A 15696-nucleotide genomic window follows, 5' to 3' on the forward strand; every position below is an offset into this window, starting at 1 on the left:
ATGGTTTTGAGATTTGTCCATGCTTAAGAGCGATGATTCATCCATTTACCAGTATTTCACACATCTTAACAAAACTGTCTTTCTATCCATGGTCATGGTGTAACTCTCCATTTATTCAGGACTTCGTTTACCTCTTTCAATAATTTTACATAATTTTCTTCATAAAATCTTACATTTCTCTGATTAGATGTATTCCTAGACACCTTACCTATTTTGTTGCTCTTGTCAAGTGCTCCTAATCTTACCCCTAGTTCCCAATGCTGCTCGAGTGTCTGCCAATATTATTAAGGGATAGAAACATGTGATTGAACTATGCTTGATAATTTTCTCTCTGCGTTCCAAAGGCCTCCGACTAATTTCTGACCATTGCTGTACCCGTAGGTCCAACTGCAGGAAACCCTTCTCAAGAAGCGCCAAAAATATCTCCACTCGGCACGAGGCGGAGCCGGTACGTGCTGACGTCAAGAGCACGCAGCACCTAGAAGCCGAAGAGGCGGGGCCCGCAGGGGGACCTGCCGCTGGGAGAGCAGCGGCCCGAGCCGGGGCCATGGCTAAGTTGCTGAGCTGCGTCCTCGGCCCCCGGCTCTACAAAATCTACCGGGAAAGGGACTCTGAAAGGGCCCCGTCCGGCGTCTCTGAGACTCCAACATCAGTCACTACCCACCCTTCCAGCTCATGGGTGAGTCGAGTTCTCCCCTGGTCAGAAACATGGTACGGCCCAAACCCCTTTGCGGCCTTTGCTCCCCAGAAGCGCCCATTATTGAAAATCGGGGGAGCCTGCTTGTCAAGCCAGTTGTGCGCAGAGTCTGCTTCCTGGGTTAAAGTCACGCCTGTGGACTAGCCACCTCCTTTATCGCTGTTTGCCACCAGTTTCTCATTCCGACTGCCGCTCCTTGCTCCTTGCGTTTTCCTCTCGCGGCTCCCAACCCTGTCAGTCGTGATTCGTGCTGGTCCCAATTGACTCTTTAAGTCCTGGAAGAGACCCTCCGCGGATTCGGGAGCTAGATGGGTTTGCCGTCAAACGCTCGGTTTCTTCACACTCAGTACCGCTTGGTGCCTCCCCGGCTCCGTTTTATCTTCCCTCCAGTACGTTTTGAATTTCAACATGACTTCAACATATCACCTATCGGCTGCTCTCCACATCATCCCGTAACCTACCCTGGAGACCCCAGGGTCATTGCACTCATGAAAGCTGGGGGTTGTGGTAGGCTGTGTGTGCCCCTAAGTTATCTTACTTTTTGTAGGTAGTCTCAAATTATGTTTCTGGTCCCCTACAAACTGCTCCTCCACCAGCCACATTCTCTTCCTTAATCAGCCTACTCTTATTTCTGATGCTCATCTTTCCCTCTTAAAGTTGTCATGGTGTCTTTCCTTTCTTGTGGAACCCCCCTCTCCCCACAGGCAATCGTCCACAACCCATTTGAAACTGGATTGTAAAAAAAGGAGCAAAAGTCGTCCAGTCCTGCTTTCACTTTTGCTTCCAAATCCAGTCCCCTGTGTTTGTTCTCATGGTCTGGGTGGGAAATCAGGTTCCGAGTGGGGGTGGGGAAGAGGGGCTTTATGGGGAGCCAGGGATGTCCCAAGAGAGACAGCTTGGGAGGCTGGAACCAGAGGACACACATCAGGGCTTCCAAAAGAGAAGGGGGAGAACTTGTCAATGGGCAGGGTCCTTAACACAGGCATCTGTTTTGGCAGGATACATACTATCAGCCCCGGGCCCTGGAGAAACATGCCGATAGCATCCTGGCACTGGTATGTCTGCCCTGGCATCTGGGACTACTGCATCTTTTCAGGCCCCACTGGCTCCTGAACTTTCTCCTCCCCAGCCTGGGAGAAGGCCGCACCCCCAGGGTGGGAGATGCTCTGCGGCAGACCTCTCCAACACATAGAGACTCCCTGTCAAGCACGTGCATACTTGGTTCTCCCCTTTGGCATGTGCCCTGCTTTCTCTGGGACAGCCTGAGTCATGAGGAAAACGTATTTACTCTTGGGACCATCTGCAGGTGCTAAGTCCTGCAGTCCCCAGTGACCTGTCCTCCCTGGCAACTAACCTCTTTGACTGTAGAGACAGCTGTTCTCTCTGGCAGAGTTCCTATGGTGACATTTGTGCATCTCTTGGGGACCAGGCCAGGGGCTGTCCTGAGCAGGGCCAACTGAAAAAGCTTGATTAACTTGAGTAGAGAGACTGGCCTTTAAATGTGATGAATTGTGTCCGGAGACAATAAGAGGAAGAAAGTAGAACCTGTACCTAGCCTCTGTTATGCGCTGACACATTGCCTTTCAACAAATATTGAGCACCTACTGTGTGCATAATGCCATGCACAGAATAGGTACTTCATATGATACCCCTCAGGTTATCCACTTTGCTCAGAGCCTAGGCCTGGAAATGGCACAGGGGTGTGTGTGTGTGTGTGTGTGTGTGTGTGTGTGTGTGTGTGTGTGTATTGATTGCTTGTCCCTGTCTCTGCTGCAGGCTTCAGTCTTCTGGTCCATCTCTTATTACTCCTCTCCCTTCGCCTTCTTCTACTTATACAGGAAAGGTCAGTGTGGTTTCAAAGGTGGTGGGACAGGAAACGGGCAGATTGTTGGCAGATGAGCCCGACCCCCTAAAGAGGAAAGGGGATCTGCAAGGATGGCTTGGCTTCTCTCTTCCATCGTGCATCTCCTTCCTCTGAGGGCATGGCTGTCCCCGTGAGAGGGTGTGGGGTGGAGGCTGGGGCGGAACTGGGAAGAGGAGCTGAGGTGCAGTGGGAAAAGCTTCTCATGTAGCTCCTCTCTCCTCCTAGGTTACTTGAGTCTGTCCAAAGTGGTGCCATTTTCTCACTATGCTGGGACATTGCTACTTCTCCTGGCAGGTGTGGCCTGCCTCCGAGGTAGGTGGAAAGTGAGCCTGGTTTGGATATATTCATCATTGGGTAAACATTTATTAAGTACCTTCGGCAATTTTGTCTTGGGCTCTGAGGGAGAATAATTAAGAACCATCAAAGCATGATCTTTTCCTTAAAGGGCTTGAGTCCTAAATAATGAAAAAATAACTAGAAAAGTTTGCAGTTACTTAGAAAAGATGCATATACCCTACAACAATTCCACGTATATCCGTATATGTTTGCAGTAATGCTAAACTGGAAACAAGTGCACAGCCACAGATAGTAGGAAGGATAAATACATTAGACAGATGGTGTAGTCCTACAACAGAACGCGCTGATGCGATGCAAGGACAAGTTTAGGCTACACTGAGCAGCACAGATGAGTCTCACAAACGTAATGTTGAATGGTTTATGCGGTATGTTTCCATTTATATAAAGTTCAAAAGGGATGCATATGTAAGTGGCAAACACTAAAGAAAACCATCGGAATGGTTATCTTGAAAGTCAGGAGTGATTACCTGGGAAGGGGAGGAAAAAGCACAGGGAGGCCTTCTGCTGGGGGGTGGCTTTGCTCTCTCTCTTGACCTAGGTGATGGTCACATGAATGTTTGCTTTGTATTTTTAAACTGAACGTATGTTTTAAGTACGTATGTTATATCTCACAATTAAAAAATGAAGAGACAATGCCGGCTGAGTGGCTCAGTTGGTTAAGAGCTCGCTCAAGAGTTTGAGCTCTGAGCAACAGCGGTTCGATTCCCGGCCTGAGCTGAGCTGCCGCTGAACTGCCAACAGGTGGCAGGATGGCTCAGCTAAAAAAAAAAAAAAATGAAGAGAGAAACCAAATCATTGCCCCCTATGGGGGCATATGGATAGAAACTGGGTGGGGGGGGATGCTTGGAGAAGGGAGTGGTGGTCGGGAGCTGGAGTGAGGTTCAGGCCAGGGTGGGACCTTCTGCCTGTGGTGTTCTGCCTCCTGATGTCCACAGGGCTGGGCTCTCTCCTCAGAGAGGCCCTCCCTGACCACCCTGTCTAAAAGTAGCTTCCACCCCTTGGTTTTGTCTTAATTTTTAATTTTATTTATTTTTTATTTGGGTGGGGGGTGGGGAGGTAATTAAATACAGAAAAGTCCAGAGAACAAAATATCAAAAAGAACTAAAATGCTTATGTATTGTGATACTGCTTCAGATACGTCTTCAAGTAAAATACTGAAGCATTGCAGGTAGAACTGGTATTGCCCGGGGACATTTCCACAGCCCAAAGTAATCACTGGCATCTGGTATGGTTTTTTCCCTGGTCCATATTTCTGTATTTTTATGAAATATATACCTCACTTCATCAAATCTAAGCTGCTGTGAATTGTAAAATGCATACTGATGTCACAGTTTTTGACTGTGAAACAAATATGTCTTAGAATCTGTGAAATACCCGTATGGTAAATGTAAGCATATAGCATTTTTCTGTGCACTTTACATTTTTGACACAAGTAGTGTCGCTCTACACAAATCATTGCAGTTTGCTTCATTCTCATTATTGCTGGGGGCTCTACCTTCGATGATACGTGGCATTCTAGTTCATTCTGGCTTTTTTATGGCACTTATCCCTCTCTGAAATTTTCTCCATCCAAAGTGGTGAAAATCACCCCACCCGCAACCAGTGGCAGCCAGGACCAATGTGTCTTGTTTCCTGTCTCTCCCATGTCACAACAGTGCCTGGCATGTCACACCCATGGGGTCGCTGGAAGGAGAGTTGGCAGGGTTTGAGGCTCCTCCGCAGTGAAGGGAGAGCGGATGTGATCACTGAGAGAAGGGAGCCAGTGTTCAGAACGACTCTCAGAGAGGGAGGTAGCATGGAGGCAGGGGAGGAAGAGTCCAGGACTTGGAAGGATGCAGCAGTGGATCCTGGAAGCACAGGAGGAAGGGATGTTGAGGGACAGAAAGTGGTGCAGCTGAAGAGACTGAGGACGTAAGAAAGGGACTTCGATTCAGTGAGCAAGTAATTATGGGGCAAGAGCCATGAAGCCAGCCAGCAGGGAGTTAGACTGTACAGAAAAGAGCAGCAAGCTTTGGAGAAGGATGGCAGCGAAAAGAAGAGAAGCCCAATGTTAGCAGGGCAAATAGTGAGGTTTCGGGACAGTGTCTTGACGGGGGAGGATGAACATTCTGGAGGGAGGAAGGCCAGTAGTGTGTAAAGAAACAAATGGAAGAAGGTAAGGCGGGGAAAGCGCTGGCGCCAGATGCTGGCTATGGAGAAAGGAGTTCAAGCCTCCCATTTCTCCAGATCCTGGGCCCTTCATTCCTTTTCCTCTCACGTCTCCTTCCAGAGCCTCTTCTTGCTTATCTCTGATTCTCTTCCTGATACCTGCTCATCTTGCTTCCCAGCTTTCCTAACACTGTTTCCTGTCTCCTGTCTACCAGGCATTGGCCGCTGGACCAACCCCCAGTACCGGCAGTTCATCACCATCTTGGAGGCCACACATAGGAACCAGTCTTCAGAAAACAAGGTGAGAGGTTCCAGGAAAGGTGCCAAACAGGTGCCTCCTCAGAGTACCGCATGGCTTCTGCCAGGGGGAGGAGCTGTGTTTGTCACTGGCCACACTGGGTGTTTGCTTGCACAGTGTTGTATCCCTTCTCCCCTCCCCAAGTGAACTGTCTGCCTGACAAACTTTTTCTTCCTACTATTTCTAATGGAATATTCTGCTAGAACAATTTTCCATTCCTCTACCTTCTATCTGCAAGAATTGTCTAGATGCAGAACCATTCTACAGTGTCTCTTAGGGATTTTTTCTCTATCACAGGAGCTCGGTTCTGTAAATGTTTGTTTATTGTTACTGTGTGCACAGAACACCATGCTAGTTTTGTTCGGGGATGGGACAAGATGGACAGATATGTCCACGCTTGTGCTGGGAGCACCGCGTGGTGCCAGGAGGGAGGAAAGCCAGGGCACAGTGTCCTTGGAGTTATGCCAGTCCAGCCAATGCTAGAGTGTGATCACCTGTGAGAAGGCGCTTTGGGGCTGTATAAGGCTCGTTCCTGCCACAGAGGGGTTTCTGGGATCAGATAGCTGTGAGCACCGTCATGGTATTACTGGTCACCCAGACCACCGCATGCGGGGCTCTGTAGGCACGCGGTTGTCCCACTAATTTGCATCCGCCCTTTTCTAATCCTCACAACTACTAGGTGGGGTGGCCTTACTACCCTCAGTGACACATCTGAAGAAACAGGCCAAAAGAGGATACGTGGCCCAGGCAGGGCCCCAGAGCAAGGAAATGGCGAGCGTGAATCTGGGTCTGGGTCTGAGCAATGCCTGCCTGAAATATGCTTTTCTTCATTTTGTTTTGTTTGGCCATTTATATTTTAGTATGAATTTTCTGTTGCTCTCTCTGAGTCAAGTTATTTTTGAAGATGTCAAAAAATTTCTCTGACAGAAAATAAAAAACAACTCTGAAAATGGAGTGCTGGGAGCTTGGGATAGGGGAAAGACTATAGCTGAGTATAAGGCAGCTCCCGCTGCCCCAAATAGCATGTGGAATGACTCAGTGGGCTGCCCGGAGGCACAGGTGGGCTGCCCGGAGGCACAGATGGTCTGGATGGCAGTGCCAGACCATGGCTGCAGGTTTGAGGGAAGAGAGGTAGCTGTGAGGATGGAACAGTCTAGAGAGGGCTTCATTCAAGAGGTGGCCCCTCCTTCCCTGTCACCCAACGTTGGGACAGTCAATTTGATCCACTGGGGATTTCTGAGCCTCCAAGATAGCATCATGTGAAGGACCCGGGTGGGGAAGGGAGAATGTCCAGCCAACAACCCCCTAACCCCTGCCTCGGAAGCACCAGTGCCTCCAGCTACCCCTCCTGGAGGTGGGTCAGTCTTAGGAGCAAAGAGTGTTAGCCTCCTCTTCTGGAAGAGGGTGGACGGCCAGTCCTGATACCTGACTGGGCACCCTCTCTCACTGTATTATCCTGGTCATGTCAGAGCTTTCCACCCAGAAGGGTGTCGACCTCTGCATGTCTCCCATGAAGTGCTGGGTGGGCAGGTGGGCCTCCCTCCTCTTCTCTGCGCCTTAATCCCTAACTCCCTCTCTCCCTGCCCACCACAGAGGCAGCTCGCCAACTACAACTTCGACTTCAGGAGCTGGCCAGTTGACTTCCACTGGGAAGAACCCAGCAGCCGGTGAGGCCCCAGTTCCTGCACTCCATCCCTGCTCTGTCCTGTTCCCCACCTCCATCCCCCGCTTCAGGCCCCAGTGCCAGCTTTCCAGCTCCATCTCCTCGTTCTAGACCCCACCATCCTCCGGAACTTAGATAGATGTCTTCCTGCTCCTGACCCCATCCTCCCCTGCATCTTTCCATTCCTCAGGAAGGAGTCCCGAGGGGGCCCTTCCCGCCGGGGCGTGGCCCTGCTCCGCCCAGAGCCCCTGCACCGGGGGACAGCAGACACCCTTCTCAACCGGGTCAAGAAGCTGCCTTGTCAGATCACCAGGTGGGAAGTTGCAGGGAGGAGAGGCCAGCAGGGGTGGTGGGGACATGGGGCGAGGGCTCTGGGACTAGGTGCTGCACTGTAAGATTGCTGTCATCTGTGGGGCCTAGTGCTGTGTGCTTTGTATTATTTGTGGCAAAGTCATTTTTATCCATGTTCATGTGTGAAGAAGAAAGGCTCAGAGAGGTCCAAAGTCTCTCTGATGGTGAAGGAAGGGCTGGGATTTTAACACAGTTCTGACACAAAAGCTCTTTCAGTGAGGTCTAGAGGGAAGGCAGGCAAGGGGTAGTGGGGACTCAGAGCCTTAGCTGGAGCAAGGTCCGGTGGCAGCTGTGTCCCTGTGCTGGCACCTCTGCTCCTGGCTTATCCCACCTTGAGTGAGCTACAGTTTGTGCAGCTGTGAATAACTCGCTTCATGGGATAGGGTGACATATTCTGAAGGGCGTCGACCTGGCCTGGGGACCTGAGAGCACAAGGTAAAACCTATGGAAATGGTAGCTGTGGGCATTGATGATGTTGGAAGTAACACATGGAGCAGATGCTCTGGGAATTTTCTGCTGCTGGGGGCTAGGAGGCAGGTTCTAGACCAGGGAAGGGGCGGACTTGGGGTTGGTTGTTCACAGTGTGCTTGACTGATCAGAGGGGCAGCCAAAGCTGGGGTTCTGAGGGGGATGCTGGAAGGGGTTGTGCAATGTTGTTCTGGGGGTAAATCCTACTTCAGGATTAACTGGAAGTGGTTAGTCATCTGTCAGGAGCAGGACCTACTACATCTTATCTGTCCAGATTAGTACATTCATTCAGTAAATACTTACTAAGCCCCTACTCTGTGCCAGGCTCTGGGCACCTCGTGCATGGCAGGTATCCGACATATCACGGTGAAGAAAACAGCCAGAGCCCTGCCCCGATGGAGTCTGCAGTGTAGTTGTGTCTTTCAAACTATGGATTTTGACCCATTAGTGAATCATGAAGTCAATTTAGTGAACTATGATCATCATTTTTTGTCGAGTATTATTTATTTGGGGACTTGCATTAAGTTATATTTATACATTAACAGATTCATATTTGATAATTTTGCTTTTACTTATCGTATATAGAAAGTATTATCTCATAAAACTTTCAGAATTTTATTTACTTATGTATGTACTGGGCCATGATATAGAATGTGTATCTTACAAAGGTTGCGGTAAAAAATATATTACATGAAATCCCCAAAGAGGAAAATGAACCTGTGAAGGTCAAGGGTGAAGCAGGCCCCAGAGCCTGTGAGTGCTAGGACTGAACAGTCCCTGGGTCCCACTGGGCTGGAGGTTCATTAACCCCGTTTCCTACAGCTTCCTGGTGGCACACACCCTGGGGCGCCGGATGCTGTACCCAGGCTCCGTGTACCTGCTCCAGAAGGCCCTCATGCCTGTGCTACTGCAGGGCCAGGCTCGGCTGGTGGAAGAGGTGAGGCTCGCCGGCCCCTGCCCCCCCAATAGCCCTTCTCCCCTGAAGGATGTGGTCTCCTGCCCTTAACAACTTGGCCTTGCATATCCCCCACTCAGTGTAATGGGCGCCGGGCAAAGCTGCTGGCCTGTGATGGCAATGAGATTGACACCATGTTTGTGGACCGGCGGGGGACAGCTGAGCCCCAGGGACAGAAGCTGGTGAGAGGGAGCAGGGAGCTGCAGTGGAGTGTGGGGAGGGCAGTGGAGGTTTTGGCGATCTCAGTTCTATAGCAGCCCCCAGGAAGCACAGCTGTGGATAATCCCATCTCCCAACTCCACCCTAAAGACCTCTTGGTGTAGGAAAACACTATGCTAGGGCAACGGATGAAGTAGGAGTTGATACTCAAGGACCAAAAAGTAATCATCGTAATAGTCACCATCTAGCACTTACCACGTGCAATGCATATATTTAATCCCCACGACAGCCATGTAAGATAAATAACTGTTTATATTAGCCCATTACAAATGATGAAACTCAGGCACAGATAACTTTCCCAGATCACACAGTAAGTGGAGGAGCCAGGATTTGAACCCAGGCTCCAAAATCTGCCTCCATGAAGCAGCCCTGGAAAGAGCACCGACCAGCAGTCTAGGGAGCTGGGTTCTGGTCCCGCCTCTGCCAGCTGCTGTGAGTCCCTGCAGGTCCCCTCATCTCTAGACTTTGGCTTGGGCACCACAGAATTAAGAGTTTATCTGGTCATAAGACCTGAGCCCAGAGAGGGAGAGGAAAAGCAATTGCCATACCACACAAAAGAAACAGCCACAGAAAAAATAGACCCAAAAACTAGGCAGGAAAAAAACACCCGTAATCCTGTTCCTGAGAGATAGCCACGTGGTGGTCTTCCAAGGGCAAATGGACACTGCTGGGTGGTTGAGCAGTACAACATGCAAACATTCACCTTCCCTGGAGGGTCCCATTTGCTGAGCGTTTGCATCTACATCACTTCTCAACCTCTGGACCTTGTGAAACAAGTAGTTTCTGTTGCCCTTGGAGAGAACAGGACTGTGCCCTTGCCTCTTCCCTGTGAAGCCCCCACAGACTGCCCGGCCTGCACAGGGGGACTGTCAGTGCCGCTTGGCTGTTCCCAGCCCTCCTTCCTGCCTCCTTCCATAGGTGATCTGCTGTGAGGGGAACGCAGGCTTCTATGAGGTGGGCTGCGTCTCCACACCTCTGGAAGGTAGGCCCATGGCTCGGCCCTCTTGTCTCTGCCTGTTGAAATGGAATGTCCCCATCTTCCCACACTGATATGACCTCCCCAGGCCTGACCACTTGCTCAGTCTGGGTGAGGTTTGAAACTGTCACCTTTAGGGAAAAGTCCACTCCCCATTTGCTGTACTAACTTTACATCCCTCCCCTTGGGCTGTGTCCCTAACCTTACTACCCTCTTCCCCACAATCGGACATCTCTGCCCCTCTGCCTCAGAATCTCTGATGTCATCTCTGCATCTCGGGAAGGCTTGTAGTTATTTGCCTCTAGTTGGGCAAGTGGTTAGAGCTCCAGTGTCCTGCTGCTGCTTCTGGGGATCTGGGGGTGTGGGCCCGAGGTCCCAGCCTGTCCCCCCTGTGTTACAGCTGGATACTCAGTCCTGGGCTGGAATCATCCAGGCTTTGCTGGAAGCACGGTGAGACCCTCTCCAGAACCCCATCCTTTCCCTGAATTATGGTCTCCCTTTGGTCAGCCACTGGAGTTAGGGAAGACGGTGTATATTTCTGTGGGGCTCCCACTCACCTGTGACCTGGGTGCCAAGGGCAGGGAGCAGGATGGAATGAGGTGGATTATTGTAAATGCTGGTTTCTGGGTAGAGTCACCCCTCCCACTGCCCTTTTCTTTTACACCTCTGTTGCAGGGTAGGTGCTGGAAGTGTCCGCTCTGGGTAGGGTGGGTAGTGGTCGAGCTGATTCACTCCTGCCTTCGCCTTTCCTCCTGCAGGGGGTGCCGTTCCCACAAAACGAGGCCAATGCCATGGACGTGGTGGTCCAGTTTGCCGTCCACCGCCTGGGCTTCCAGCCTCAGGACATCATCATCTACGCCTGGTCCATCGGTGGCTTCACCGGTACCAGCATCCCTCCTACCCCCACTGTAGTTGAATTCGTGCCCCCCACCTCCCTCCCCCAAGGGGAGGTGGGGAAATGCACTGACAGCCCAGGAGTGGGGTGAAGGAGAAGGATCCCTGGGTGGTCTGGAAAAAGGTGTGCTATACATACACACTTCACATTTCCTTCCATACTTAGGCCCGATTATTAAAAGTAGAACAGGGTCCTGGGCTGGGAAGATTGGGGAGGCAAATGTTTCCGTTGTGGATTGGCTGCAGTGCACTTCCATATTCTCTGTCTTCTCTAGACAGTGCCCTGGCCGAGTGATGTGAGGGGTTAAGGAGAGCCAGGGCTAGCCTAATAGGGTGATGGGTCAGCCTGTAGGGTCAATGGGATGAGGGTGGGGTGTGGGTAGGAGACCCTTGGTCCTCACCCTTCTTTCCTGTCCTGGTACCAGCCACGTGGGCAGCCATGTCCTACCCAGACATCAGTGCTGTGATCCTGGATGCCTCCTTTGATGACCTAGTGCCCTTGGCCTTGAAGGTCATGCCAGATAGCTGGAGTGAGTACAGTCCCCAGGCCTGCCCTTGCAGGGAAGGGTGGGCTAGGACTGGGAGCTGTTCTGACTGGAGATGGTTCCCTTTTCCCTGTTGTGGAGAAGCAGGACTCCCTCCCTGGAGGCCTCAGTTTTCTCTCTCCATGAACAGTGGGGACCTTTGTGTTGGGCCAGGGTTTTGTGTCTGTTGTCCCTTCACTTTTATCTCACTCTAGGGGGCTTGGTGACCAGGACCGTGAGGCAGCACCTCAATCTAAACAACGCAGAACAGCTGTGCAGGTGAGGGCAGGCCTATGTCCAGCATATAACATCCTGCCCCACCTCACCCCCGCCCCACACAGCTCTGCTGGGTGTGCAAATGCTAAATAGTACTAAAGTGCATGTTGGCAAATGACCGCTGCCCCACATCCTTGAATTACCCGCCCCCACCCCAACGGCCTAACCCCTCCCAGGTCCCCTGGGACCCTTTACCTTCTTCTGACCTGGCAAGCAAATGGTTAATGCTTGACACAACAGTGCTCTCCCAGCAAGGCTGGATTTTCAGGGGCCTTTTCTCAAATGCCCTGACTCTCACTCTTGGGTGAAGGGCTAGTCCATGGGGCCCTGTGGCTGGCCATAGGGGCTAAGAATGCAGCCTGTTCAGAAGCCAGGTGGCCACTTGTCACCTGTCTCCCTCTCAGCCCTCCTTCCCCACTCCTCTGTCCCCTGAAGGTACCAGGGCCCTGTACTGCTGATCCGCAGAACCAAGGATGAGATCATCACCACCACGTGAGTGCCTAGAAACCTCTACCCTCCTGGGTCCCAGAGAGCGCTAGATAGCTGCCCTGCCCACTAGAAACCTCGGTATCTAGACCTTTCCTCCCCAGCCTCCAGTTCCTCCAGTGTACATTCTCCATATCCCCAGGGTTCCTGAGGACATCATGTCTAACCGAGGCAATGACCTCCTGCTGAAGCTCCTGCAGCATCGGTGAGAGGCAGGGTGTGTGTGCGCATGTGCTCACCACCGGCACAGAGCAGGGGAAGAGGGTTCAGGGAGGTGGAGTGAAGAGAATCAGTTCTGACCCTGTCCTGGTGCTTCCTCTGTAGGTATCCCCGTGTGATGGCAGAAGAGGGCCTTCGAGTGGTGAAGCAGTGGCTGGAGGCCTCCTCACAGCTGGAGGAAGGTGAGGGGATCTGGTGAGGCCTTTGGGTGGAGGGCCTGGCAAGGCCAGGCTGCTGACGCACCCTCATCTCTCTTCCTTACCAGCCTCGATTTACAGCCGGTGGGAGGTGGAGGAAGACTGGTGTCTGTCCGTCCTCCGCTCCTACCAGGCTGAACACGGGCCAGACTTCCCCTGGAGTGTGGGTAAGGAGGTCCTGGGGCAGGAGAGGGGGTTGGGAAGAGCCCAGGAAGGAGGTGAGTGCCCAGGTTCATGGCCTATGTCTGAATGTCTTGTCTCTGCAGGAGAGGACATGAGTGCAGATGGAAGGCGGCAGCTGGCTTTGTTTCTGGTGAGCCAAGGGGTGGAAGCAAGAAGGGGGTGCCTGAGTAGCCAGGGCTTGGGGACAGGGGATACTCTGTAAGCACCAGAAGTGGCAGCTTTCATAGATTGGGAGGTGGGTTTGGAGGTGGGATGTCTGGTGGCTGCTGCTCACTGCAGTGCTATGCACCCCACCTGTCCTGCCCGCTTTCCTCAGGCTCAGAAGCACCTGCACAACTTCGAGGCCACACACTGCACCCCGCTCCCGGTCCAGAACTTCCAGATGCCCTGGCACCTCTAGGGACCATGCTGGGACTCATTCTGCAAGAATGGGATGGGAGGAGATAGGAGGAAGGACCCTCTTATTTGTGATTCTGTGTTCATGTTGCTGTTTATAGTTTGTGGAAAGTGGGGGCCATCCCACTTTTCACTGTTCCTCTTGCACGTTTCCCCTCATCCATCTGGCAGTACTTAACCTCCCCCGGCACATACCCTGCATTAAATGAGATTACTCCTAATAATTAATAAAAAGGTATTTTTTTCTACCAGCTGGCTAATTGTGTGACTTCCCAAGTGTTTAGGGAGCCAGGGCCTAAAGCCTCAAAGGGCTGGGCTTTGGGAAACGCCAACTCCAGACTGCCAGTTTAACCTTCCCCATCTCTGCTGTCCCCCCAGGCCTTCAGCCCCCAACCTGAGCTGTGCTCATCCTTCCTGGCATGCCTAATACCACCACTGTGCAGTGACCCTGGCCCCTGCCGCAGTCTTTCCTGCGTATGACCACCCCAGGAGCCATGGTTGCCTCCTGTTGCTTCAACTCAAAAACTGTTGTTCATAAAGTGCCTTCTAGTACCTGATTTCATCTATCAGCTTTTCTACCAATGTCCAGGTCCAACATGCATGGTTTCACCATCAGTATCCCATTTTCCTTGCTCAGCTTTTGCTATTTCCATGGGGAGTGAGAAGCAACCTGCTCCCATGTCTTAACTCAGGCAGCAAACCCTGCACACCCTCCTCACCATGCCATCAAGTCACACCCTCTTTTCAAGTCAACAAACAGAGGGCCCGCAAGGGACTGGGTACTGAAGACTCATGTGCTCCCAGAGCTACACTTTGCCTTTTTGGACAGCTGTTAGAAGACTCTTAGGTTGAACCTGAGGAAATCGGTTCCCTGTAACTTCCTTCCTATTTCCAATCCTTGGACTTCATGGAAAAGAACGAGTCCCTCTCTCACCCATCAGTTTGTCGTCTGGCCACCTTCTTCCATTGTAAGCCTCCCTTCCAGATGACGCACCCAAGGATTACCACCCTGGGTCCACCGTTTTGAACAAGATACTTAACATGGGGACAATGTTCCGATGTCCTAGATAGTCTCCGGCTAACTTCAGTGTCTCCCCAGCAGTGCATGAAGCACCACTGCAATCCCAGGCGCAGGTGTCAGCTCCCACCAGCTCCACTGTATGGGGTGACAGACTCGTCAGGTGATATGACACCTGATATTTGGGGTTATGAGAAGGGAGGTGGCCACAGCTCCAAAATGCTCCCCCTTTACCAAATACTGGACAGCTGATAAGCACCCCCCATCCTGGCCCAGGCAAAGGGGGAGAAGTGTGGAGCATGAAGCTGGGGGGCCAGCTGCATGGTTTTGAACCTTGCCCAGATCCACAAGGACAATTAATACCCTGGAAACAGTCTTTTTCAGCTAAGGGAACTCCTTAAATGTAAACAGGGATGGGCCGGCTTAGTGGCGCGTTGGTTAAGAGCTGGCTTGGGACGCCAGATCTGAGCAGCAGAGCCCCGGTTCAGATCTCACATGAGGGCCAGTGACGCTATGCCCTCTACAGCTCAACCTGGAGCTGGGCTGCCGTTGAGTCCCTGGTGATGGCGTAGGCTGCAGTGAAGCTGCAGTGCGCTGCCATAAGCTACCGTGAGTGGCTGGCAGCCAGTGTGAGCTGCCAAGAGCCGCCTTGAGCGGCTGTCCAGTGGCCGGTGACCTATCTGCCTCACCTGGGAAGAGCACAATGATAATACCAACATGGGCCAGTGAAGTGTCGTCCTCCACAACTAGACTGACAAACAAAAGGACAGCACCTTGTCTGTTCCCCTTCCCCAATTCCCCAAGAAAATCTTTTTTAAAAAAAATGTAAATAAGGGGCACCAAGCCCTGCCTCCCACACCCTGGAGACAAAGGACTCCCTCTTCCTGGCATGGCCATTAGGAGCTCTGATCTGCTCCGCCGCCCACTCCTCTTCTTCCTGCACATACTAAAGAGAACAGTGGATGCCAGGAGGAGCCACTGGGTTTCAGAAGTGGTTGGAGAAGGGAAACTTAACATTTGAATTCTGGACCACCCCACCCATGGATCTCAGAGTACCCCCTCGGATTACTCCCCACCTTTGATACAGTTCATCATAGCAGCTGTGTTTGTTTCCAGAACCCTCCCCCCAAACTCCACCCCAGGGCGGGACCTGTCCACTCCTCACCCTATATGGCAGGGTTCCAGCAGTCTCAGGGGGAAGACCTGCTGAGATGTAGACCCCGTATCTAGTAGGGTTCTGGACGTTGCTGTATTGGGCACCAGGTGAGGTCCGAACGCCCAAGTATCCCCTATGAGTTGGGCAAACTGAGAGAGAGAATGGAGGCTGGAAGAAAAGGAGAGGTAGCGCCTGGGCAGAAAACCAGGGAAAAAGTGGGTCCCAGGCTGGGTCATCCCTTATCCTCCTCTATGTTTGGCCTATGCTCCGCCCTGCACGGCTCCCAGTGTGAGAAGCTGGACTCGGCTTTCCGCTGCTTGTTTGGGCTGAGGGTTTGCTCCCCCCGCCCCA

General features: G+C 52.0%; 1 protein-coding gene across 3 annotated transcripts; it reads left to right on the forward strand.

Moving 5' to 3' along the window:
* The first annotated feature begins 478 nt into the window (after nt 1–478).
* On the forward strand, nt 479–13422 carry ABHD16A (abhydrolase domain containing 16A, phospholipase). 3 transcript variants are annotated; one of them, XM_019626704.1, is made up of 20 exons: nt 479–679; nt 1696–1752; nt 2474–2540; nt 2787–2873; nt 5282–5367; nt 6958–7031; nt 7218–7340; nt 8669–8783; nt 8882–8983; nt 9939–10002; nt 10397–10446; nt 10755–10878; nt 11316–11420; nt 11630–11693; nt 12126–12182; nt 12319–12381; nt 12501–12577; nt 12661–12759; nt 12859–12905; nt 13092–13422. In XM_019626704.1, the coding sequence occupies exons 1-20, from the start codon at nt 548–550 to the stop codon at nt 13173–13175; spliced, it is 1677 nt and encodes a 558-aa protein (XP_019482249.1). In that variant the 5' UTR covers nt 479–547; the 3' UTR covers nt 13176–13422. The 3 variants fall into 3 exon arrangements, with proteins under 3 accessions (XP_019482249.1, XP_019482250.1, XP_019482251.1); XM_019626705.1 differs by lacking the exon at nt 1696–1752; XM_019626706.1 differs by lacking the exons at nt 1696–1752; nt 2474–2540 and having other exon boundaries at nt 499–679.
* Nucleotides 13423–15696: the final 2274 nt, after the last annotated feature.

The sequence above is a fragment of the Hipposideros armiger genome, unplaced genomic scaffold (genome assembly GCF_001890085.2).
Source record: "Hipposideros armiger isolate ML-2016 unplaced genomic scaffold, ASM189008v1 scaffold_687, whole genome shotgun sequence".
Taxonomy (NCBI): Eukaryota; Metazoa; Chordata; class Mammalia; order Chiroptera; family Hipposideridae; genus Hipposideros; species Hipposideros armiger.